The following is a 27,995-nucleotide window of genomic DNA, read 5'->3' on the forward strand; positions in this document are numbered from 1 at the left end:
TGACTACATCCCCATCCTACGACCACGATAGAGGAAAACACGACAAATAGCGGCAATTGGTTCTAAAACATTTGCCGTGCACTCGTTGACTTCTTTCCGACCCGTCCGAATAATTCCCTGAGATTTCGAGACGGGTTCATTCCCCCCCCCCCCCTGAGATGAGCCTACGAGCGCGTGCATCAAAAACTACAAGATATATAAAAAGAGATGTCATTCTAAAGAGGATAACCTGGATACATATATTTTTTTTTCTAAAAAAAAAATGCATCTTACACATCATTAGTGCACATTGCATTCATTTTGGCATAGATACAAGTATAACAAAAGGATTAAAAAAAAAAAAAAAAAAGTAGAGCAAATTAATCATGAAAAATATGATATACCCGTATGTTACATACTGTATGTTGCTTATGCTCAAAAATCAATTTATACAAGGGATTGGCATTGGAATTGATAAAGGTCACCGATTAAGCTACCTGGATGTTGGAAGGCCTATTTGAGAATTCTAAATAAATACGTAGCATGATTATTTTCCTCTCTCTAAACAAAAAAAATAATTTTACATATTATATATTAATTGGGGGCGTCGACGTCTCCTGTAAAACGGGAGTATAGCGCCGATTTAGCTAGCTAGTTCTACGTATGGGCTCCTCCGCGCAGGCTTGGCTGTTTCCAGCAGCGATGATCCTACACTTGGGAGGGTGGTGTCTTAAATAATCATAACTTTGGATCATTACAAAAAAAAAAAAAAAAAAAAAAAAAAAAACTCAAATAGGGAGGAAGGGGTAGGGAATCAAAACACCAGCCATCCCACTGGTAACATCACAATGTGCGCCTCGTTTTCAAGTATTAAGAGGAGAGCTAGCCGAAGCCCTCGGTAACTACAATCGGAAGAAGTGATGGATGCATGCAGCATTGTTGTTCTCTCGTGCGCGGTCAATAGTAACGATAACGTAGCATATGCGGCTTCACACCACCGTGACGTAAATGATGTCATGAAGTTGAAAGCAAAAGCTGAACAAGCTTCTGCTCTGACTGACATCTGCAATTAGTAGGATTGTTGGGAGGACTGATAGTGTAGTATATGCTTAATAGTACTGATGATGTAGCATATGCCTTTGCTAACTGATTGAAAGTGATGGATGCAGAATTTGGAATTCCATCCAAAGTGAGGTATGGATGATTTGATTTAATAATCTCGTGTGTGGGTAGTACTGAAAAAGTAGCATATGCTAAGTAGCACTGATAATGCATCATATGCTGTCGAGAAGTCTGATCGGAGGTTGTGAAGGCATAATTTGTTGGATTTCTATCCAATGTGAGTTGTTGACGCTGTGGATTAATGAGCTTGCATGTCATTAGTAGTAATTAAATTTGGTAGTATTGATAGCTGCAGTTGGAGGTGGTGAGGGCAGAATTTGTTGGATTTCTATCCAAAGTGAGGTACTGACGTGGATTTATGACCTTGTGTGTCGTTAGGATTGAAAAAGTAGTATATGCTTAGTAGTACTGATCATGTAGCATATGCTGTCGAATACTCTAATTGGAGGTAGTGAAGGCAGAATTTGTTGGATTTCTATCCTAAGTGAGGGATTAACGTTGTGGATTTATGACCTTGTGTGTCGTTAGGATTGAAAAAGTAGTATATGCTTAGTATTACTGATCATGTAGCATATGTTGTCGAGTACTCTAATTGGAGGGAGAGAAGGCAGAATGTTGGATTTCTATCCAAAGTGAGGTATTGGCGTTGTGGATTTATGACCTTGTGTGTCGATCGTACTAAAAAAGTAGTATATGCTTAGTAGTAATGATCATGTAGCATATGCTGTCAACAACTGTAATTGAAGGTGGTGAAGGCAGAATTGATCGGATTTCTATCCAAAGTGTGGTATGAAAGTTTTGGATTAATGATCTTGTGTGTGGGTGTAGTGCTGAAAAAGTATAACTGTGATTGGCGGTGGTAAAGGTGGAATTTGTTACATTTCTTGCCAAAGTCGACAATGTGGACTAAAGATTTTGTGCTTGATTAGTAGTCGTGAAAAAGTAGCATACCATTAGTAGTACCATAACGTGGCATGTGCAATCGATTACTGGAATCGGAGGTGATGAAGGCAGAATGTGTTTTCTATATAAAGTGAGGTATTGACTTTGTGGATTAATTATCTTGTGTGCAATTAGTAGTATTGAAAAAGTAGCATATGCTGTCAAAAACTAAGGCAAAATTTGTTGGATTTCTAACAAGTGAGATATGCACGTTTTTGATTAAATGCACTCATGTGGTTAGTAGTACAGAGTACCATTATGCTTAGTTGTACCGATAATGTAGTATATGCACCCATTAAAATCAGAGGTAGTCAGGTATGGACATTGTGGATGAAGGCTCTCAAGTGTGTGCGGGGTTAGTAGTCGTGATAAAGTAGCATATAGTTGATAGTGCTGATAATGTAGCATATACTGTATTGTATTCAAAGAGAGGTATGAACGTTGTAGATTAATTTTTTTGGTGTGCGTGTGGTGAGTTGGACTGATAATGTAGCATATGCTGCGTCACATGACAAATAAGGAATCACTATAACAAAAGCCAAAAAGCTTCTGCTACATATGCATATCACGCATCTGCATCGTCAGGAAAGTCATTCAGCTCGAGTGTGTCATGTGATCACAACGACTGACCAATCGGGTTGAAAAATAAACAAAAAACTGAGGTAGAAGAGCCTGAGAAGAGGCGAGGTCAAGATTTTTTTTTTTTTTTTAGGGTAAATCTTTCTGATCACCTTCTTTTCATTAGGGCCCGACCGATTTGGACTATTAGAGGCTGATAGCAATTCCCGTATTACTGGTAGGCAGAATAAAATTCCCACAAGCAATTAATAGGCCAATTAACTAAAATATAATTAATGAAACAAAAACTAATTTTTGGAACAGACGTGAACTAACTGCATAAATTTTGACAGTTTTACATTATTTTGTCTATTAGTATTTGTTTAAAAATCGGCAAAAGCAGAACAAAAATGGGCAGATTTTTTTTTAATGCCATCTTTGTCTTATGTTGATGTGTATAAAACAGGAATTAGCAAAAATCGAAAAATAATTATTTTTTGTAACTTCAGTCAATTAAATCAGCAGGCCAATTAATTGGTCGGGCCCTACTTTTCAGAATAAAGGCGCCAGGGTACTTCCGGGTGGCAGAAAAGTGATTGATTACCGCTGACTTTAACGAAAAATGAAAAATATGTTGTTTGAAGTCGCACTGCTATACCTCAAGGTTTATTTTTTCCAATTAAAAAAAAAAAAAAAAAAAGTGAATCAATTCCGAAACTGTGGAATTGTTTGACATCATGAATATTTGTACGGTACAGAGACAATCGCAAAACTGGACAAAACATTTTATCACAGGTACGTATCAAATGTTTGGTTGGGTTTTTGTGTATTTAGCAGAACATAATGGCTAGCCTGCTTGCAGACGAGTGTGTTATCCTTTTCAGCGTCAACAGAGCACGTGTGCGCCATTAATCTGAGCAACAGAAAAGTCAATTAACTAGATCAGCAATGATCATGATAACTGTCTGCATTCAGCATTTTCGACTGACATATTCAAACCACAATCAACCATTTACCCTGTTTTTATTTTCTTCCAATCTCCCTGCCTTGATCAAATGACGCGCGGGTTTGTTGACGAGCGGTGGAATCAGAGTTTTTGCCAGCCGGAAGTGAGTGTGACATATAGGTCACCAAAAAACATCAGTGATTTTTCACTATTGGAAAGAGTGCAATAAGACAGCAGTATCCCTGAGTGTAAGCAACAATTAAAAATAATAAAGGGAAAAAGAATCAGCAACATTCTTCTTGAGAATACTTGTTTCAACCTGAGGTAGTTCCAAAAGAAGCTTCAGGCGGGAGGCGATCAAAGCAGTTTGATTGGCCTCTGTGCTAACCACCTCCCCAAAAAACAACCCACCTCCATCAGGCCTCTCTAATCGGAGGGCTCCTGTGGAGGAGGCGGCGGTGGTGGTGGTGGTGGTGGTGGGGTGGAGGCGCGTCCGCCCTTCTCCTCCTCGTTGCCCTTCAAGGGGGTCGGCTTTCCCTGAGAACCGGGCGAGGTCTGCTGTGCTTTGATTGGACAGTTGGCCACCATGTGATCGATGCTCTGGCAGAAGTGGCACCTTTTGGGCTGAGGCGGCAACTTGCACTCTTTGGCGTGGTGGTCCAGACCACCGCAGTTGTAGCACCTGTAAGGACATCACGATTCGGGATCAGTTCAAAACGCACAATTTTGGCTCCACGATTGTTTACTTTGTTACAGTTAATCACCCCATTTTTTTTATATAACGAAAAGAAAAAATCAATTAAAAAAAATAAGTAATTGAAAGGTTTGTTCTAGACTAGTGGTATGTGAGCTCAAACTGTCCATAATGTTAGTGAATTAATAGCTAGCCGGATAGCCAGATAGCTAGCAAGCTAGCCATATCGCTAGCTCGCTAGCAAGGTAGCCAGATAGCTAGCTAGCAAGGTAGCCAGATAGCTAGCTAGCAATCTAGCCCGATATCTAGCAAGCTAGCCAGATAGCTAGCAAGCTTGCCAGAAAAATAGCTAGCTAGCAAGCTAACCAGATAGCTAGCCAGCTAGCTAGCTAGCCAGCCAGACGGAAAACTAGCTAGCTATATTTAAAAAAATAAATAAATAAATCACATTTTAAATTTTTAAATAATCAGTGAATAAGTGAATCCACTGTATTTGAATTTAATAGTTATAATAATTTTTACATTTATTTTAAAAATTAATTTCAGTCGGGTAGACTTACATCCATTAGAACTCATTTTCATAACTTCTCGGTCATAAGGCAAGTTAAAAATGGCAAAGTAGTGCAGTATTTTTGTAATATTGTTATCTTTTGCCAAAAAATAAAATATATTAACTTTTGAAAAACAATGACTGTTTTCATACGACTCTCAGAAAATAAAATGACTTACTGTTAGATTAAAAAAAAAAAAAAAAAAAGCCATATTTGTATGTAATGCGGTTAGGTGCCATAAGAGGGCGACATTACATTTATACGCTACATCCTACAGGGGTCATTTCAGGTCACAGATGGCACCAACGTCATCATGCTGCCACAAGTTGTACGTTACGTTCGTGGCAGCCTTTTCTTAGACAACATACAAACTTTTTGGACTGTGGATTATTTAGTTATTATTCAGTTTATTTCTATTCTATTGTGTAAAGTGGAGGTTATCATAACTAAACTGCAAAAAGAGTGCTCACTGACATTGAACTCAAGGTCCAAATGCCAGCAGCATTATAGCTGGGAGGGCACAGAGGGGCGTATGGACATAAAATATATAGAAAGACCACGCGCGTCCAGTTGTAGGACAGATGGGTGTTGGGCGTGGAGTGGTTACTTGGTACCAGGGAGTTAGGGGAGGGGGGGTCATCCCCTATTGCCACCATTGAAGTGGTAACAAATGAGCTGCTTTTGCTTTGTGGCAGCGCCCGGTGGGGACGGCGCATGGGCGTCACGGCCCCGCCCTTGAATCGGCATCCGTCGTCAGGAGCGCCGAAGGGAAGTGGTCCTTTGTCCGAGAGGGCAGCAGCAATGACCTTTGAACCCTGACCCAACACCACCACCACCACCACCACAGCACTCTTGCATTTACTCATACATTGTTCCCATGGCAACCCTGACCTTTCACCTGCTTGCCTTGCCGCTTGCATCTGTTATCAATTAAACGGACAGCACTTTTTTTTACTTACTCGTGGAAATGTGGGCTTTATTAGAAAAATTAAATAATTAATGGGAGCCTAGACCCAAGACTTAAAACATATAACTTGAAGATATGTATATTTGTATTGGTCAGGCAACAAATAAATTAATTCATTGAAACAGTGAATCACAAAATAGGGCCGAGAAGGGTATATCTTATCAATGGATTAATGTAAAATTTGTATAAACAGATATTTCAATATAGAATCATCAATTATATGGGTATATTATTTAAACATGAGAAAGATTTCTGTATAGAAATCATTAGCACGTTCTGTATTGGAACATATCTGTTGATGACGCTCACTTTCCGACCTGCAGATCCTTGCGGTGCCATTTTTGGTCCAAGCGACTGCCGTTGGGCTTGAGGGCCCCGCGGGTGTGAGTCCACTGGGGTGGGGATTGATTTAAACAGTTATTGATCCAGGTCACACGTCAAGCCGCTGCCGATGTGACCCTTGCTAACATGGGGGACTGGGCAAGGGGGGGTTGTGGCAGAGGCAAAGGAACGAGAGAAGCTTGAAATCCAAATGCTGTGGATTACTCATCATAGTTTTGATTTGGAATTGTTATTTTGAAAAAAGGAGCACACTAAATCGTAAGAAACCTCACATTGCTTAAAGACTCTGCACATTTGTGTACACTTATGTGTCAGAAAAGTTCCAGGACTGATTTGGGGGCGATCATGTGGATTTTAAATGCGTCATTTGTGACACTAGTCCTGGAACATTTTTGACACATCTTGTACATGCTCTAAGGCTTGAATATGGTTATACTGTAATTTAATGTCACTCACAGTTTAAGTTTACTGTCAAACTACACATAAAATACTCACTTGCACTCTGTGAAAACCAACTAACATTACTGCAGATTACTGAGTCAATTACAGTAATGAAACTCTTTTTGTCTGCATGACTGTTGCACCAACCTTTCTTTCCATTCTATTTATGTTATTACTACTATATGATTTTGTAAATTATATTCCTTATTAAATGGATACGTCACTTATTTAGCCCATTCTAGCAATAAAAAGTAAATATTTTGTCTATAATTAATTTGATACTTTCATTATTTTTCACATACAATTAGTACCTTTTAAAAACACATTTTGCAACTTGCTGTTGACTAAAAATGACGTCTCAAGGGCTCAGGTAACCAATCACGGCTCACCTGTTTTCTAGGATTGGTCATGCGACATTCACAAGCTGTGCTGTGATTGGTTACCTGAGCCCTTGTGATGTCATTTTCAGTCGACAGCAAGTTGCAAAATGTGTTTTTAAAAGGTACTAATTGTACGTGAAAAATAATGAAAATATAAAAAAAAAATGGCTAAATAAGTAAAGTATCCCTTAAAGAGCTCGTTAATTTTTTATTATTATTATTATTATTGTTATTATTACTATTTTAAATTTAGCTGTAAGCAGCAGAAAGTTTCCGACTCGAACTAGTTCTGTCCAGAATTTAGTGAGGTGTGTTATTACATTTAGATTAGTTTTAGTATTAGTTTTACTTTATATCTATGTATACGGACAGTCTGAGTGCGGTCACAAAACTACAATTATCAAATGTTTGACCTGCCTCCTCCTCCTCCTCCTCCTGCACTGATGTATACAACAATACCATAAATAAAGCCTTGAAAATGAACAAATAATTATAACTAATTATAGTTCGATAAACATTAGATAGTTGTTTCAGTGTTTTTAAAAAACATTTTCATTTTGATTGATTTGAGTTTATTTTGTTAACTCAAATAACTTTGATTCTCTCTCATCCAATTGCATCGTTTTTGGACCAAACGTTTACTTACCGGTCCCCTTTCGAGCGTCTCCTCTGGACTTTCTTGCCTTTGGGCCTGCGCTCGCTGCCCACGCAGTGGACCCCGCCGGGGCCCGTGACCCGCTGCGACTCCAGCCCCTTGGAGGACTTCTTGAAGGTAAACTCCACGGCTTCGCCTTCCTTCAGGCTGCGGAAGCCGTCCATGTGCAACTTGCTCTGGAGGAGAAACGACAGCGGAGAATGATGACTCGTTTTGACAGTCTTCAATGCGGGAAGTAGCAAAGCACAAATATTTTATTACTGTACTCGAGAAGGTTAGTATTTATGGTATTTATTTTTACTTTTGAAAACAAATCTGTTTGTAGTTCGACCAAGTATCTTCTGTACTTTTACTTAAAGAGTGTGAGTACCTCCCCCAACATGCACTCAGTGCTATTGCTTAATGCCCCCCCCCCCCCTCCCTTTCCCAATGGTCAACCTGATGTGGGTAACCTTCAACCCATCCCCCCCACCTTGCTCACTGGATGGAGGAACAGCATTCCACACAGCAGCCCCCCACTCCGCTAACTGACCGACCACTGCTAAAATCTAAACTGCAGGATGCAAAGGGGGGTGGGGTGGGAAGGCAAGATGGGGGGGTTGATCGGGATGACATTCCTTGGATGGTTGTTGGGCACAAAGAAGACAAGATTAAAAGTTTTAGGGTAGGGGGGTGGTAGTGGTGGTGGAGAGAAGTGTTGGTCTGACTGATGTCTTCCTTTGATAACCCCCCCTCCCACCAACCTCGAAAAACAGCCCACCCTGCGACATCTTGATTTGCGATTTGATTTCGGGGTTTGTGTGACGACGCGTGCCGGGGAAAGGGGGCTGGGTCACTGGCTGAATTAATCAAATGACAATGAAAAAAAAAAAAGGCGGGGGTTTAAATGTGCTGTCAGTTTAACAATAAGATAATTCGGAGTTACATTCAACTCAAATGACCCTTGTGAGATTCCAGAGGAAATGGGCTGAGGATTAGGACAAGTGGCCAAACAACTTTAGAGCTGGTTCCAAAACCCCCAACCCCTATTCATTAAGTATTCAAATATGTCTCAGTAGGGTAAAAACCTCCGCCAAGGCTTAAATAAACTTCTGCTTTCACCTGAATTAGCATTTGAGTGATTTTTACTCAAAACGTTTTCAACGTCGACTCTCGCTAGTGCTTGTCAAATCCGTTGCTGTTGAAATAGCGGTTAGCGCTTGACTATCACAGGTAGACAGGAGTTTCGGCTCTGTAACTTTCCTTACACACACCTGATATCTCGGAAACTTTATACCAGTGTGGTTCATGGACTAAGGGAGAACATTTTTGGAATAAAGATGTAGATTTCGGAAAAGGCAGAGCGGCGGGCTAGCCGTGTTAGCATTAAGCTAAGCGGACTATGCTAAGGTTGTTTGAAACACACAATATGTAATTCTCTCCATTTTATGTTTATTGTGACAGTAAACTTCATGTGAGACTCACTTTTATCGCAAAGGTAACAACGTATATTTAAAATTTTGAAAATTCCCAAGATTTTGCGAATGTTTGTTAGCTTTGTGGACAGTACGTCAAGAGATTTTGTAATCACGCCAGCGACTGCTCTCGTTGTCCAGCTCCCATCAGGCCCTGATGACGACGCACTTCCTCTCCCACATGTGAGCCCCCCCAAACTACCCCCCCCCCCCCCCCCCTCCCTCCACTCAAGGCCATCAACAGCCAGGTAAGGAAGATTAAAATTACAGACATCTTTTTTTAGCGAGGAGTGGGTGTTACTGTAAAACTGCGCCGGAATTCGTCTGGAACTGCGAAGGAAGACATCAGCGGCTTGAGTGGGCAAGAGAAGGACCGTCCCCGAGACAAAAGAGGGGCTCGGTCACGGGCCGAGTGGTGCCGCATTCACATGTATAGGCCCCATTGTCCACCTGCACAAAAGGCCCAGTGGATCCTGGGAGTTTATTTTCTGTGACACGCGGCTACTAATTTTACAACCCGGGCCTCCTCTTCTCTTTCTCTCTTTTTTTTTTTTTATGTTGCCATAACCTTCCAGAATCCATCATTGACACACGCGCCGAGCTTCCTCCCTCACGCACACAGAGTGAAAGGAAGCGGACAGGGCGGAGGAGGATGCGAGGTTGGCGGCCATTGGTTCCACGTTGCTTGCGTTTGATTCAGCGAGTCACTTTGGGAAGATGTTTGCAAGCTTCAACTTGAGCTGCACTTCATCATGAACCCGATGATCGAGACAGGACACACTCTAAAAACATTTGGGTAAAAAATAACCCAAATTGCATCATAAAGGGACCGACCAATTTTTGGCTTAAATTGATAACCCACACTCTTAAAACAGCCGCATCAAAAATAACCCAATTTTGGTCAAAATTGGACTGACCCAATTTTGGGATTATTGTTATTTATTTATTTATTTTATTAATACAAAACAACCCATTTTTTTTCTACAAAAACAATCCACCAAAATTGGGTTTTGTCAAACTTTTTTTTTAAATTTTTTTTTTAACCAAACTGGATCAAATGAAAATCCACAACATAGCACATGTTGTGGATTATTTTGAGGTTAAATAAATAAAAAGTTGGGTCGGTCCTTTCTTGACCCAATTAGTTTTCTTTTTTTAACACTCAACGGTCTTTAGAGTGTGCTAAATACCTGCACCAAAACCCTTTTACTTGACTTTAAAATTTAGTTCTGCATGGTTCAGTTCTAAGTACCTTATTTTCCCCTGTTTAGAATATTACAGTGAGTTATATAGATTAGATTACACAGTTTTTAATTGAATTTAAATGTTCTAAGAAGTCTTTCGATAATTATTTATTACATTTTATATGTACTTGTGGCCTTTTTTGCTTGTTTTTTTCTAGAATTACATGGCAGACAATGAATACAATAGATTCAAGCTTCAAAATTGAATTTGAGAACGTATAAAGTCCATATTGAAATTTATGTAAAAATTACATTGGGATTTAATTTATGGAGATTTTTATTGTCACATTTTTTAAGTTCATTTCATATGTCTATCACAATATTTTTTTGATGTGTTTTATTAACCTTAATGCTGGTCATCTGTTTTGATTTATAAATACAATTGGATTAGACCATCTTTTGTACTGAATTTCAGGTTTATAAAGTCCTCCAACGGCCATAATATGCAAAAATAAAAAATAAATAATGCAGAGATTCATTACATTTAATTAGAATTTGTGGCTTTTATTTTTTTAATTATGATATAGCAGTCCAGAGGTGTCCCCAAGAAGCATTTTTGTGCACTACCCCCTCATATCTGCTTTAAAACTGAATTTTCAATATGACCACCTTGTCTCATATCTACATTCAGCCTTGCAAAAAAAAAAAAAAATCTTTACAGCAACTATACGCTAGTAAAGCGCACATGCACGCACGGATTGGGGGAGGTTGAATGAATTTACGACAGGAACCTTGAAGTGAATGAGGCAGCAAGCGGGCTCTCCTCTCATTCACATGCTAAGTCTTTATCTTATCACGCTGTACCGGAGGCAGTGGGGGGTGGGGTGGGTGGGGGAGGGGGCTACACCATACCTGCCTGATACAAAGAGAAATGCACCTCTTTCATGTATTTAATGACAGGGGAATGATGGTGTTCAAGAAGAAAACGAATTAGGGGAATGCGAGTTGAAATGTGGAATTCATTGAAATGTAGAATGTGAGACTCAAAGTTGGAATGGTTTGAATCGGTCAAGAAATGTGGACACAGGTAGTAAATACAAGCTGTCAAAATCTCTCAATTGGGGAAATTTATTGTGAAATTGTGTGAATGGAAATATAGTTCCCAAAATGTCCTGAATGATGGAAACAGTTTGAAGTTGGAATGATTTGAATGGGTCAAGGAATGTGGAAGGAGGAGAAGGTATGTAAAGGACCTCATGATGCGGCAAAGGAAGAAGCAATTATGTAAAACATCTCGAAATGGGGGAATGTTACTGTGAATATTTGGGGAATGGAAAATAAAATAGTTCCCAAGATGTCCTGAATGAGGGGAGCAAGTTGAAGTTGGATTGGTTGGAAATCAGTCATGTGGAAGTAAATACTTCTTAAACTGATCATTTTATTGACAACGTGGGAATTTTGGTAGTTTCCAAAATGCTCTTCTTTTTTTCTTTTTTTTTTTTTTTTTTGGGGACTGTGGGATTTTTTTTGTGGGGGGGGGGCTGTGGAAAGTAATTACTAAAGTGAATATTTTGATGTTTGAATCAAATGAGGAATGTGGAGGTGGAAAAATAAGAAACTTTTTTTTTATACAATTTTGGATGCAAAATTCGGTTAAATTCACCTTAAAAAGAGCAATGTGAGGCTTTTCTGTCCATTTTGTTATGGCGCAATTATGTAACATGAGACAGTTTTTTTTTTTTTTTTTTTTTTTTTTGTCATTTGAGGCAGAAGGCCACCAACCAACAAAGTGCATAATTTGTATTAGCAATTAAAATAAATCAAACACCTCTGCAAAGCAATGTACATTCATTCATTCACTTTGCAAAATTATTTTGTGGAAATTATGTAATTTAAAAAATACCTATAGGGGGGAAAAAAAAGTTCACTGATTATTAAGGATGAAACAACTTCCATATGACAACAATATTTAACGAGATTATTTAAATGTGAATAAAATGCTTGCTTAAAGATGTTTACATTTCCCCTTTGAGTTCATAAAACATTTTATTTTGGGGGACAATGACAATTTTGCTCTGCTCTGGAATGAATATATATCTCAACTCAACTCAAGTTTATTTATATAGCGCTTTCAAACAGCCTGAACTGAAAAGCGCTTTACAGAACACAAAAAACAAACAAACATAACATAAAACATTAACACCAATACAATCACAACAAATCAACATTCTTCCATGTTCCATCGCTACATACGCTTTGATGTTTGAAGCAGTTTTTAGATGAACGAGGACAGAGTCTCCTTATATATATATATATATATATATATATATATATATATATATAGTTGCCTCTGTGGATAAAAAAACGGAGCATTTAAAAACAACCCTTTTAGCTTCCGATTTTATGATTCTTGATGAATGAGATGATTTTAAAAATACAAACAAAAATCATGCAGTCTAAAAGCTGAATTAAAGGTCATGAAATTTCTTCAACAACCAAGAAAATTCCACTTTCCCTTTCCAATTATCAATAGGATCATTTATATACATATTTCTTCAAAGAAATTTTAACTTTTTTTTTTTTTTTTTTTTTTAAATACATCTAACATGGTCCACCATCATTGCAAGAAATGAGAGATGAAACAGCATCAGGCATTTAACCTCCCTCCATGCTTCCACGTGTTCCCACTGGGGGTGGAAACAACACCCACGGAGATCAATCCCCCCCATTTCACCACCATCTCAATAAAAAAAAAAAGAAAAGAAAAAAAAGAAAAAAACTCAATTTCGTGATAAAGCTATAATTCCTGCTTGAATTTCGTTCACTTCCCAACGTAAATATTCCTGCAGTTTTTTTTTGTTTGTTTTTTTAAAGCGCAAATGAGAGGGATTTTCCTTTCTTTCTTTTTTTTTGCGTGGAATGTACCTGATGCACGAAGACGTCCACGGGCTCGTCCAGCTGCACGCCGTCCCGGCTCGTCATGGACAGGAAGCCGAAGCCCATTCGCACGTTGAACCACTTGCACGAGCCGAGGCCCTGGAGGGTCTGCGAGTCCTCTTCGGCCGGGCTGGGGCCCTCGTCCTGGTCCGCCTTACAACCCCCTAAAATAATAACAATACAATTACAAAAAAAAGGGGTAAAAACGCTTAAATGAGACGCATTTGCGCACGTTGCGCAATATAGGCGCTAATTAATCAATTAACGAGCGCACATGGGGAGAATACTCCACCTGGGAATTCCTGGTTGGAAACGGAACCCATGTCTCGTCCTCCGCGTGAAAAGATGATCGCGCACACGCACGGATCCACGCAGGTCGTCGCCACTATTGCATAAAAAAAAGTGGAGAGAGAGAGGAGCGGGAGAAAGCAAAAGAAGGAGGGGGTAAACAAAAAAAGGGGGGCGGGGGCGGTCAAGGGGTGGTCCACGCTCGTGTAACAATGAGGGGTGGGTGGCTGGGGGGTTGGGGTGTTCATCCCTCGACCCACTCGAACCTAAAAAAAAACAAAAAAAAACGAAAAAAACAAACAAGACAATGCAAAAAAAAAAAAAAAAGACCCGCCCCTTCAGGTCAACCCAATGCACTTCTCCAAACGCACCTTCTGCCAGATTCTACTACACACGTGCAAATCACCTGGGTGATTTGTTTTATTCATCAATATTCCCCTGATGTTTTTAATTCAGCAATCTTTGATTTAGAATGACATCCCCATATTTCGTGACAAACTTTTATTTTTCACATATTTGCCACACAAAATCTCAGGATGTCTTTTATAAGTATATTTTATTTGTAATGGTTTTCCCCTCTTGCAACAAAATAAAAAAAATAGTCAGACAAATCGTATAACAAAGCAAGCACAACAATAAAACTGTTGTTCAACGTCAATCAAAACATTGAGTGAAACATTATTTGGAAAGACAGAATTGGATTGTGCACATGTACCTAATATTTCGACTTTTTGGATGGTTTTTGCCAATGACGTAAACATGCAGAAGTGTCTCATAAAAACAAAACATGTCTATTATTTCATAATGCCAAATTAGACAATTTTGACACTTACAACTCAAATGACGTTGCCTGGTGGTAACAAAAATGTTAATCCACAATAAAATTATTACAGAAAGAGACAGAGGGAAAAATAATGACGTCACGTAATGTTGACTTGACTCCCACCGAAGATGAAAGACGCGCGTCCACGTGTTGACTAATCCCATTGTTTTGTTTTAATTGATGCTCAGTGGCCATTAATAAAGAGTTTAATTGAGGATGACACTGTAATGAAGAGTTAATCATCTCTTCCTGGGTGGTTACAGCACCATGCTGGGCATGAGCCAAATGAAACTGATACGGTGCCGTGCTGTGTTCAGGAGCCTCTGCTCGAAATGAGGGATAGATGTGCAGGCCCGGTGTCTATTCCCAGCGAATAGTATTTACTGTATTTACAAATCACTTTTACTATATCTAGGTAGCCCTGTAAACAAAGAAAACGACTTTAATGTGTGCGTCAAACCTTCAATATTGTCAATGTCCTACCACATTTGAACGCAACACCATGACGCGACTTTTTTTCTTCTTTTATATCTACTTCGGCCGCTTGGTGTCGCTACAAATCCTAAAAGTGGCATCCGAACCGGAAGCGCGAGAGCTAACTCCCAATCGGATCATCTTGCGCCCAACCGAACACAAACACACACGCGCACGCGCTAGCGTATGCTGCGCTCGGACCACCCCCCGACCACTGTAGGACGCGAACCGGGCGGGCGAGCATGTAGACGCGGCTGTCTTGAGCCGGAGCCTCGGATAAAGGCTGATAGCTCGTCAACACATCCGCACCAAAAACCGGTACCGTCGAGCATGGGTCGACTGCGGAGGAGAGCTTGCGTGGCTCTCTTTCTCTTCACGCTCTTCATGTTCGGTGCCATGATGGCACTCCGGACCCTCAAGACCGGGGACGGCTTGTCGGATCTGGTTCCCAACACGCTGCACCGGCGCGCCGCACAGCGGACCTCGTCGACTTCCTCGCCCGGCCGCCAGCGCCCCAAAGCGGCCGCGGCGTCCAATTCGGGTCCGGAGGGGAGCATCTTCGACGACGTGCACATCTTCTACTACGCGTGGTACGGAACCCCGCAGGCGGACGGCAAGTTCGTGCACTGGGACCACGTTCTGGTGCCTCACTGGGACCCGAAGATCGCGTCCAGCTACCCGCGGGGGAGGCACATGCCGCCGGAGGACATTGGCTCCAGTTTCTACCCGGAGCTCGGGCCGTACAGCTCCAGGGACCCGGACGTGCTGGAGTCCCACATGGAGCAGATCGCGGCTTCGGCGGCAGGTAGAAATTAAGGGCAGGTGGGGGGGAAGCAATCAAATTGAGTAATTCAGTAGATTTTCAGTTATCTGTATTTCAATATTTTACTAACAGATAATTACTTGTAGTTAAGAGCAGGTGTCAGAAGTAACCAAGTAAAAATACTTTCACTACTGCTTGTACTTAAGTAGATTTTTTTCAGGCGTCCATACTCTTTATTATGACGGGTTTGAGTGCACGGTTGTGAAGTAATCAAGTATGAATATGAATACTTATAGTTACTGCACTTGAGTTGATTATCGGTATACTCGAGTATTCATATTTGTGACGACTTTTTATTTTGACTCCCCCATTTAAAAGCAGATATCTACGGCATACTTTTATTTTATATTTATATTTACTTATAGAAAATAAGCTTAGTCTACTTTTTCAACCTCTGAGGATGACGGGGTATTTTTATGCAATTGACAGTAAAATTAATTTTACTTACGTATGTGAAGGGGTCACAATTGAGTTGTGGCACCACAAGTTAAGGAAAATACTAAAACGTAAAATTATTGACGTTTTTTGGACGTTTAATTGCAAATCTAAGGAACTCTTAGTGCGAGCAATAATCCAGCACCACGGACAGCGCCATATACTCGTGTGACAGCTGGAGTCACTAAAAAATATATTGTTTGTGCATATTTTTCTATGTACAGTGGCAATTTAAAGGGATACTTGACTTATTTAGCCATTTTTGGCAGTCAAACATTAATATTTTGCCGAAAATAAATGTGATATTTTCAGTATTTTTCATGTACAATTAGTACCTTTAAAAACAAATTTTGCAACTTGCGATCGACTGAAAATGACATCACAAGGGCTCAGGTAACCAATCACAGCTCAGCTTGTGAATGTCACATGACCAAACCTAGAAAACAGGTGAGCTGTGATTGGTTACCTGAGCCCTTGTGATGTCATTTTCAGTCGATAGCAAGTTGCAAAATGTGTTTTGAAAGGTATTAATTGTATGTGAAAAATAATGAAAGTATCAAATTAATTATAGACAAAATATTAACATTTTATTGCTATAATGGGCTAAATAAGTGAAGTATCTCTTTAAGTTTTTCTACTGTAATGAATTAGTGGCCACCCCCTCTCAATTTTTTTGTAATGTGTTTTGCAGTAAGTTAAATAGCACTGTACTTTACTGTACAGAAATACTCAGATTAAAATAGAATCTAAATAAATAAACGTAATTTTCAATTATCTTTACTTTTGGGAACCGAGCATCTACTGGGGAAAAAAAACACGAACCCCCCATTTACTGTTCTTGTGATCAGCCCCAAACCATGTTTATTACAAAAATATTCCTTAGGCGGCATTCTAATGGCACAACTCTGTCCCTAGTGAGCATTCTTTACTTTATAATGGCATTTAGGTTGCGGTGTGCCTAATGTTATGTCCAGTTTGCTCAAATATTAATGCTTGTTTGCGGCACAGCTACCCCAAGAGACACCAGAATCCTCGGTGTCCAGTAACAGCCCACGCGGCTACTGTTCTTGTGCACTTAATCAACCCCAAATGTTTGTACCTGGGGGAGGTTACGGTACACCGCCGCTTTAAGACGACCTCTGGCCATCTGTCCGCCTGAGGAGGTAAAAGTGCAGACAGATTGGACGCAACACAATCCGCTTAATAAGACACTAGAGGCGGAAAGGCGTCAAAATAGTTTCAGTTCTTTAGATGAGTGATACTACAGAGGAGAATTCAATACGTCAAGTTGACTTGAGGGAATTGTGACCACCGCCATACATCACGAGGCAGTTAGTTAAAAGGCATTTAAGATGATTAATAAACACAAATGTCAACAACTTCCAACTAAGGATATTATTAATTCACCCATTATGGAATCACATTTTCACCAACTAGTACAGTTGAGTAGAAGTGGGAACCACTGGCTACCTCACGATACGATACAATAGATACGATACGATAAGCGATACAAGTCTCATGATAACGATTATCTCACGATATGACGATACCACAATTATCGATATATTGCTCAGGTAATAAATCCACGATAAGCTATGATAAAACTAATCATAAAATAATAATCTAAATAATAAAATAATTCATAATATTATAAAAATAATAGAAATACATATAATACAAATACTTATAATATATAAATATATACTATATATAAAATATAATAATAATAAATAATATATATAATAATAAGAATTTTTAAAAAACTAAGCTACTGAGTCTTCTTCTCCTGAAGACTTCCATACATTTCCCCACCACTTTTGTGAGGCGCTCCCCTCTAGTGGCCCACCAAGTAATCGCTCAATAAGTCATGAACAATGGAGCCGTTGTCGTGGCTGTGTATGAACTACAAATATCGCGGTACTTGTGTCGACGTATCGATAATCTGTCAGGGGACAAAATATCCTGATTTATCACGATATCGATATATCGTCACACACTTGAGTTCATCCTGGTACACTATAAGATATAAGAGAAGATAAGCCAAGCTATGCTAACTTTATGTGTATTGTATCTTTAATTCAGGGACTCATGACACTAAGTTACGTATGTTACAAGAATGAAGTATATTTTTTAAAAGGTATATTTTCAAAAGTAGTAATAATTTTATACTAATAAAGTTGTGTAAATACTGGTTCAACTGAAATGTATTGCACACAAAAGTGAGACAAACATTTTGCTAAACTGGATTTAGGCAGTAATCCTTTCACGTGCCACTAGAGGGAGCCATCGTACCTCTAGTAGTACACATACCACACTTTGGGAGATGATGTCACTCTAAGTCTGAAGGTTTTGCGTCCACACGTCTGCAGGAGTTTTGGCGCTGTCCTGGTATCCTCCTGGCATGGCTGATGACAACGGGGAACCCACTGAAGATTTCGTACCGTCCATACTCGACGCTGCATATAGACACAATCTCAAGGTAAGAACAAAATCAACACGCACATTCGATGGCTACTTAGTGCCATTTATCACTTTAAAATAATTTGATTTAAACGGACAGGACAGTCCAGGACGACGATGTCATCACAGGTGTTGCTTGTTATCTCAACCCGGTTAACCGGTCAAGGCAGAGGGCCAACCCCTCACCAAAATCTCCAATCTGGTCGAGGGAGATTTTGTTTTGCGCACGTGTTTTTTGTTGTCCTGGTCCTGCTCCATATGGAGGACCAAAACTGCCAAAATTCGAAATAAATAAATGACGAAATAAATGACTAAAAGTGAAAATAAAAATCAATATAAAAAAATATAATTCAAAAGTTATATCTTAAAAATTAATATAAATGGAAATAAATACGTTTTTTTATTTTCACTTGTAGTCATGTATTTATCTATTTATTTAGTCATTGATTTATTTCTTTATTTATTTAGTCATTTATTTATTTTGAATTTTGACCATTTTGGGCCGTACTGCCAAGTCGAAATGTTATTCAAATGAGGAGGCGGTCCTAAGCGTTTCTTAGGCTGGACTCCACCGTTGCAAACAGCCTGTCATTGGTCGAGTGAGCAGCTCGGCGAACAAGGAAGTCCCGCCGGATTTGCAATGGAGAGTTCCAGCAATGGACGACGATCGTGTCCACTGTCTGCTCTCACTTGTTGTCTAACAACTCAAGTCGCAAGTTGAGGTGACAGGTGGACACATCGTCGTCCATTGCTGGAGCTCTCCACTGTAAGCCGGCGAGACTTCTTTGTTCGCCGAGCTGCTCACTCGACCAATGACAGGCTGTTTGCAACGGTGGAGTCCAACCTGAGACACGCTTAAGACCGCCCCCCTCATTTGAAAAACATTTCGACTTGGCAATACGGCCCAAAATTCAAAATAAATACAAAACTAAATAAATGACTAAATAAATAAATGACAAAATAAATAAATAAACGACTAAATAAATAGATAAATAAATGACAAAATAAATAAATAAATAAATACATGACTAAAAGTGAAAATAAAAACATATTTATTTCCATTTATATTTATTTTTTTAGATATAATTTTCGAATTATATTTTTATATTGATTTTTATTTTTACTTTTAGTCATTTATTTATTTGGAATTTTGACACTTTTGGTCCTGCATAGCTCCAGACTGAATATACGGTAAAGCGCCTTGAGACAACTTTTTTTTTGAGGAGGGTGAATTGGCACTTTGCAAAGAATTGCTGTGAATGCAAATCTTGCGTGGGCATCTCGAGGGTTTGCGGTGGTGGTGACATTTCCAGGACTTGGGGGAAGGACACGGGTCAAAAAACAAAACAAAAAAAAAACTGCTGCTGCAGTCAGTCACCGTCGGGACTCAACGTCCGTACGAGCTGAGCGACGGCAGACCAATTGCCAATTAGGTCGGAAAATAAGCGGCGGGAACATGCGGGCGAGCGGTGGCCATATTGAAGGCTTATGAAAATTTAAAACCGGGCAAAAGGGAGCGCTTGATGACGTGAATTAACTCACGAGACATATTTGAACTGCGCGTTTAAGTTGATATGCTGTTTAAAAAAGCTTCTCGAAGCACCTGTGTTTTTCTTTCTGTGACATGCACAAGGAGGACAAAAGACAAGACGGGCTTGTACGGGTTTTCGAATGTCGAAACAAGCGGCGTTAATAATGCAACGCTACACATAAAGACAATCATCCGGCTGACAAGCAAAGTGGACTCAACAAATTCTCTTGAGACATACTCGACTGCACAAAGTCTTAGTCTTACATTTCATAAGTGTACACACCCCTGTTCAAATTCAATTTTTTTTGTGATAAGAAAACTCAATTAGTTGAAAAAAAATACATCTTTGTCAGTAAAAAATAACTTCAAATAGTGTGGTTGCACAAGTGTGCACACCCTTATAAATGGGATGTATTCGGAATTAACCAATCACATTCAAAGTCATGTTAAATGGGAGTCAGCACATACCTGGCACCATTTTGAGTGCCTCTGATTAACCATAAATAAAGTTCAGTTGCTTTAGTAGTGAACACAAGAGTGTATAATATTTACGTCTACTTGATATTAGCACTGAATGATTATGAAAAATATGATCATCCCACTCTACCATCAGCGGTGGACTAAGATTTTTTTTATTTGCCATTACAGGTGGGAAGTGGGAATCTCTGGGTACATCACGATATGATACGATATGCGATACATGGCTCATGATAATGATTATGTCACGATATTACGATACCGCGATGATCGATATATTGGTCAGGTAATAAATCCACGATAATCTACGATAAAAGACATAAACTGATGTTTTTTCAATGAGAAAATATTTTCTTTTGTACCATCACTGAAATACAATATTAAAACTGGTGTCTTCTTCACAGTGAGTACTTTAGTGTGTTTTTTTTTTAAACAAATACAAATGTCTTCTGAACAGAGACCACTTTCTGTGTCATTTGTATCTTAAACACTATTGTCATGCAACATTCAGTTAGTTAGTTACATAGTCAATTGTTTCATTTTCTAAACTGTGACAATTTTTTTGTGTAACATTGCAAAAGTAAATAAAAAAAATACAATTACTTGAATATTAAATACAATCAAATCACTATTAATATTCCTCAGAAATTGTGTGCTTCAAAAATTCGAAACATAAAATATGTTTTAAAACTTTCAAATTGAAGCTATAATACACATTTTTCATAGAAACGTATGCAAAAGTGAGTCAGTTACTGGACAGATAAATGTCGTACACAAGTAAAAGTAAGCTCATGAGTCTTCTTCACCTGAAGACTGCCGCACATTTCCCTGCCACGCTTATGAGGCGCTCCCTCTAGTGGCCCGCCAAGTAATTGCTCAATAAGTAATGAACAATGGAGCCGTTATAGTTGCTGTATATTAACTACAAATATCGCGATACTTGTGTAGGCGTATCAATAATCTATCGGGAGACAAAATATCACGATTTATTGCAATATCGATATATCGTCACACTCCTATTTGCCATATCATTTATTATGCTGTCACTTGAAAAAACAGATTTCCAAAATATAAATTCAAAACACTTCCCAACATCAAATCACGCCCTCCAACAACCACACAGCAAGTGCACTTGGGGTGATGCTAAAAAAGTAAGCAATGAACAAACACTATTTGAGCAGCACCCACACACACACGCTGCTCATGCACTGTGCCGCAGATCTCTGCATTGCTTGACGCAAATCTCGAAGGGGAGCCTGATTTACTAAATGCATGCAAATCTGTTGGGAGTGAGTGAACACGCAATTAAGCGCTCGCTATTTGGGATGGTAATAAATCAGGCCCCAAATGAGGGCAGATTGGGATTAAGGTTGGACCAGTGGGGAATTTTGCATGGCGGGTCCCTGGAGTCGCTAAGGCCTGCTGGGACAATCTTCAATCCTGAAGGGGATGGAAATGTTCGGCATGGTAAATAGGACGCGGGAGCTGCCTGTGAGGTGCTGTACTGTAGTTAGTGTTGGGAGTAACGTGTTACATTAGTAACACATAATAATGTTTTGTAAGATTAAGTGTGGTAGGTGTGCCACAAGAATCACTGCCAAGTACAGTTCAATTGTATTTAGCGTTAGTTTGTAAGTCAGAGAGTTGATTAAGTAAGCTGCTATATCACTGAGCAGCAAATACTTGTAAACTTAGAGAATTTGGGGTTTTCATCAGGGTTCGTAAAATGTTGTAAAAGATGATCATTTTTTACTTGTCTCAGACAGATTTTCTTGCTGCAAAGACATTTTTAACATGTTCAGACAATTTTTCACTGTCTGTGAACATCTTTGGAAACCTTTTATGAACCCTGACGAAAACCCAAAATTCGCTATGTTTTCAAGCGTTCCTCACTCACTGATTTTAAGAGGATCAATTTAAAACTGAGTTAACTTCAGGGAATGTTTATTATGTATTGAACTTCATAATAGATTCTGTTGAAACTGGGAACTCCCTGTATTTTTTGTTTTTGTTAAAAAATGTAAACAAAAATAAGTGTAAGTTTAACATTTCATGATTTCAATTATGGTTTTGTGCAAATTTTAAAACATTACTGTCTATTCCCTATATAGTTAAATTAGAAGAAAATAATTACCTTTGAACAAATATGCTTAATAGCATTTCAACAAAATTAAGTTTTCTTTTTTAATTTTTGACACGAACATATTCTGTTTTACTGCAATTAAATATCAGCACCAAATATCGGTTATTGACCTCCTTGACTACTAGTGATTGACCGATATGTTTTTACTGATACACAATTGTTAGTAGTCAAGGTGGCCGATAACCGATATTTCAAGTCGATATGTTCTTCGTCACAGCTGGGTTAACTGATGGAGCAAATTGAGGTGAAATTTTAATTTACAGTAAAATATTCGAAATATTCATTTACAGTAAAATAGAAAAAAAATATTTTGAACTGTGTTGACAGATTTGTTTAAAGAAATGATAAAAAAATTGCAGTGAGCTTCCAGGGTCATTAGCATGTGTTAAGACTAAATTAAAAAAAATTAATAAATACAAATTAAAAAGCAAGTAAAGAGATTCCTACTGTAAATAGTTTTCTAAAATTTCAACATAATTTCTTGATTTATTTATATATTAAAAAGTGTACTAGGGAGTTCCCATTTTTTTATAAAGTGGAAATTTATTTCGACACATAAATGAAAAGTTCCCTACATCTCATGACTTAGTGACAAATGCAAGTGAATGTAGCTCATTTGGGATTTATTTTTTTTTTTATTAGGGTTCATAAAACGTTTCAGTGACAAATTGTATGAATATGTTCCAAATGTGCTTACGACAAGTCAAAACTGTCTGTGAACATCTTACATTTCATGATGAAAACCCCCAAATTCGATACGTTCGTAAGTATTCACTGCTCAGTGAGATACCAGCTTTATTGGCCTTCATATTTAAAAAATAATAAACATAAATAAATAAATAAATAAATAAATAAATAATAAAAGGCCAATACCGATATTTGTCAAAATGCCCACCGGCACCAATAATCGGCCTGGCCTAAAATCGGTCTATTGACTATCCCTATTGACTGCTAATAACTGGTATCCGTATCAGCCCTGGAAAAGACATATCGGTCTATCACTATTATAGTTACATGTAAAAGAACTGTTTCTTTTTAAGATTTTTTTTTAGTGTACAAAATTTAATTGAATGAAAGCTAAGGATATTTTTTTTAGGTGGTACTTGGTGGAAAAAATGGCAAAATGAACAAGTTTCAGGACTCTTGATAATGCAAATGCTTGGTGGGCCGGATTGAACAACTGAACGAGAAATTCTTTGACTTTTTTTATTTTTTATTTTTATTTTTTTTAAATACCCCTATAAATATTACAAATAAATACGTTGTCATTTTACCTTGGCCACTTAGGTTCTTAACACCCCCTGAGAAATCATTTCTTCCCTTTCTCCCTAGAAAAAAAAAAGTGTTTCACGTTGATCATTCATAATTGAAAAAGTGAGTCCTGGGTCTTTAAATATTCAACTTATGAACCTTTTGAGTACGTGTCATTTTGGATCCTTTGCTACACTCCTGATTTCTTTTCCATCAGTTAAAAAAAATGAAGGCAATGGACCACTACACTTTTGTACATCAAAACTTGAATAATTATCGTTTCTCCAGGTGGCATTTCACATCCAACCATACAGAGGACGGAATGAACAGAGCGTACTCGACAATGTCAAGTACATCATTGACAGGTAACTTTGCTGTTATGTTACACTTCCATTACCAGCTCAACTCTGGTAGGAAACATCGTGCATGAGTTTCTGGTTATATAAAAAGGGCATTTTGCTGTAAAAATATGCGCTGGATTTACATTTAAGTCTTCCATTAGCCAGAATGCTTTTAGACCGGGTTACCAAACTTTTTGGGTTCAGGGACCTCTTAGAGTGGACTTTTTTTTTTTTTTCCCCCCAAGGAGCCTCTCATAATAGGTAGATTTCTGGTAGATTTCCATATAAAGTTGAGATGGGGAACTTAAATATTGGCGGTTATCTAATGGAAAAGAAGCACATTAAAGAAAAAAAATAATACACCCTTTTTTTTTTGGTTATAAGAAGACATTGATGGAAAATAATACAAAGCACATTTCATTAGATTTGCAGCTGGAACATCATAAAAGAAATTCCACATTTATTTCCCAAATTTCACACAGCTTGAGGGCTTACCTTTACTGTCACTTGGCTTCTTTTGGATGTGTTCCTAGGATTCTAAACAGAGAATGTGATGATTTGGGACTTGGATCATATTAGTTACACTTTTTATAGGTTGGTTCGCAGTCTGCGCCATTGAAGTTTCCTGACAGAAAAGAAACTAACTGGAATTATAAAAACAAGTTTATTGCAACTGTGGTCTAATAATCCATCATATTTATCAATACTGTATTTACTTCAAGATGATAAATAAAATTCACTTACGGACTTTTTGAGTCTTCTATCGATCCTTTAACCTCGGAAGATTTTGGTGGGAGGTGAAGGTTGGTTTTATGGGCGACAGCCATTTTGGAAACTGGGAGTTGGACCAGTTTTGCATAGATAAATCAGTAAAAGTGCCAAATACAATAAAGAACTGTTTCCTGTGTGTCAAATTAGTAACGATACCTTGATATGCTACCTATTCGTTAGCTTAACTTAAAAAAAAAAAGAAAAAAAAAAGAGTTAGCTTTATTACGTAGTTGCCCGTCATTCATCCAACAATTCTTCAAAAAGCAGGCCTTAAGCTGTTTATTACTACTCCCTGTTTATTACTTACTAAACACAAACTAGAACTACACCTTGTTTATTTTTACAAGCACATAGCTTAGCCTTTAGCCATCTTAATGCTAATGCTAACAGACAGACAATGCAGCAGCAATCATGCTGCATCCGAGGATGGTCGGAAGTCAGATATATCCAGTTGGTTTTTCCTTGTTCCGACATGAAAGCGTTCGAGGCGAAAGTAAACAGCCAAAATGGCGGATTGTGGAAATTTGTTTTTTTTTTTGGGAGGGGGGGTTCTTAAAACTAATTTTTGACCTCCAGCAAACTTACTTTCTCTTTGCTTCATTTATTTTTTGTATCTTATAAGCATTCCATACAGTTCAGTAGTTCACCGTATAATTTCATGCAGGGAGCTAGCGGCATATTGTCACGTACGTGAAGTTGTGGCGTATATTTATGAATGAAGAAAGCTATCTAGTTTTATACTCAAGTAAATTGCCATTCACGGTCTGTGTTTCCAAATGGAAAACCATTGTAGAGTTACGTCACTTGTAGTCAGTCGGTAACTCGGTTTCCTTCTTTTTTTCCGACTTCGCAAGTGGAATTTCCGAGTTCAAGGGGGCGTTCCGTACACACTTTATGGTTTGAAATGGAAAGTCCGACTTTCAACCAACTTCGAATGCAGCATTAAATTCACATTTCAGTCATAATAAATACTCACATTAATTTATTGTTTATCCCAGTTGAACAACATGAAGTTAGCCCACGCTTGTGGCTCATTTTAGTCCATGAGGTGATTTTCAGTGCACTTGTCTCCTTTCACGGAAGGTACGGCGACCACGCAGCCTTCTACAAGTTCACGTCGAGCACGGGGAAGAGCCTCCCCCTGTTCTACATCTACGACTCGTACCTGACGCCGGCAGAGTCGTGGTCCCAGCTGCTGACGCCCGGCGGCTCCCGCAGCCTGCGCGACTCGGCTTACGACGGCGTCTTCGTGGCCCTGATCGTGGAGGAGCGCCACAAGCAGGACATCGCGGCGGGCGGCTTCGACGGCATGTACACGTACTTCGCCTCCAACGGCTTCTCCTTCGGCTCGTCGCACCAGAACTGGAAGGCGGTCAAGTCCTTCTGCGACGACAACGACCTCCTGTTCGTCCCCAGCGTGGGGCCGGGCTACGTGGACACCAGCGTGCGGCCGTGGAACAGCCACAGCACCCGCAACCGCGTCAACGGGCGCTACTACGAGACGGCCCTGCAGGCGGCGCTGGACGTGCGGCCCGAGGTGCTCGCCATCACCTCGTTCAACGAGTGGCACGAGGGCACGCAGATCGAGAGGGCCGTGCCCAAGAAGACGGCCACCAGGGTGTACTTGGACTATCGGCCGCACGGGCCCCAGCACTACCTGGAGCTGACCAGACGCTGGGCCGAGAAATTCAACAAGGAGAAGGAGCAGTGGCTCATGTGAGGCCGGCAGCATTCCGACGGACGGGAGCGCAGAGACGTGAACCTCTTTAGTAGGAAATTGACAATGGTTAGTTACATCTCTTTCACACTGCTTGTAAAAACTTGGCGTTTTCAACACTTTCCCCCCCGTCCTTGTTTGATCATTTAAAGACTTAATTTAAAACTGCTCAAATCCTCGGAGTTAAGCCTATCAGCAGTATATACTCTAGTATCAGATTTCTTAAATCATCAATGAACGCAGGCTTATTAATCTTTGTGTTGAATCAAACCAAAACATCTTCTATTTTGGAGAGAGAGAAAAAAAAAAAATCAGCATTTTTGACTAATCTTACACCATACATTACAGATCAAACTAGAACTTAATCAGAATTTTATGCATTTTCTGCACTATCAATTTGAAATAAGTTGTCTTGTACAGTGATGGATTTATTTTTATTATTATTTTTATCTGATTGACAAAGTAATCAACATCTTTAGTTGCAGCGATGGATTTTTGTTTTTATTCGATTCATCAATTCGTTGATGAAATAACATTGTTAGTTAATTGCAGCCTTATATGTATATTTTACGTACTATATTTTTAATTTTAACAATTCAATTGTAATTGTATATGTATTGTTTTTCCTTTCTAGTTTTTTTTTTAACCCCTTTTCCCCTCCATGCAACCACAAGGCAAGGAAGGATTGTTTCCCCTCATATATTCACTCAACAAACTGAAATTTGCACAGTAATACACTACAACGGCACGGCTTTTGTTTAAAATAAAAAATAAAAAAAATAAAAAATGTCAGCACATATTAAAATAAACTGGAGCGGCACTCAAGGCTCAATTATCAACAAAGGTGGGGGCAATTTGCTGATCCAATTGCTACTTTCTTGGTGATGCTTGGAATTGCGAAAATACCTTTTTGTTCCTTTAACATATAGCAATGTAATCGGGGAAAAAAAATGCAAAAAAAAAAGTTTGAGTTTTTTTTGGCACAATTCTCCTGCCTGATTCACCATCAAAAAAACTCATTGCTAATTTTTCATACAAAATCCGACTGAATTGTTGCAAGAACAGAATATCTGGAAATTTCTCTCGAACACTTGAAAGCCTTACAACTGCTATCAATGCATAAACAGGTAACAGTCTTAATAACCATCATACAAGAGCGGGTTTTGCTGCAGGACAGACAAGTTTGTGTTTTGTCCATGTGGATTGGTTCTATGACTTACGATGTGTACATCTGCAATTTATTTTGTTCTCCATTGCTTCGTAAAAGCTTTGGAATTTTTCACAATAAAAATGTCGACTCTGTTGTGTG

General features: G+C 38.9%; 2 protein-coding genes across 2 annotated transcripts; one reads left to right on the forward strand and one right to left on the reverse strand.

Moving 5' to 3' along the window:
* Positions 1-4: 4 nt before the first annotated feature.
* lin28aa (lin-28 homolog Aa) lies at positions 5-16,264 on the reverse strand. Its single transcript, XM_077526927.1, has 4 exons — positions 13,445-16,264; positions 13,141-13,316; positions 7,569-7,753; positions 5-4,229 (listed from the first exon to the last, which is right to left on the reverse strand). The coding sequence occupies exons 1-4, from the start codon at positions 13,686-13,688 to the stop codon at positions 3,974-3,976; spliced, it is 861 nt and encodes a 286-aa protein (XP_077383053.1). The 5' UTR covers positions 13,689-16,264; the 3' UTR covers positions 5-3,973.
* On the forward strand, positions 14,802-27,988 carry maneal (mannosidase endo-alpha like). The gene is made up of 4 exons (XM_077526926.1): positions 14,802-15,542; positions 18,365-18,474; positions 24,146-24,222; positions 26,053-27,988. Exons 1-4 carry the CDS (start codon positions 14,924-14,926, stop codon positions 26,687-26,689), a joined length of 1,443 nt encoding a protein of 480 aa, XP_077383052.1. The 5' UTR covers positions 14,802-14,923; the 3' UTR covers positions 26,690-27,988.
* The last annotated feature ends 7 nt before the right edge of the window (positions 27,989-27,995 follow it).

Source organism: Festucalex cinctus, chromosome 7 (genome assembly GCF_051991245.1).
Source record: "Festucalex cinctus isolate MCC-2025b chromosome 7, RoL_Fcin_1.0, whole genome shotgun sequence".
Lineage (NCBI taxonomy): Eukaryota > Metazoa > Chordata > Actinopteri > Syngnathiformes > Syngnathidae > Festucalex > Festucalex cinctus.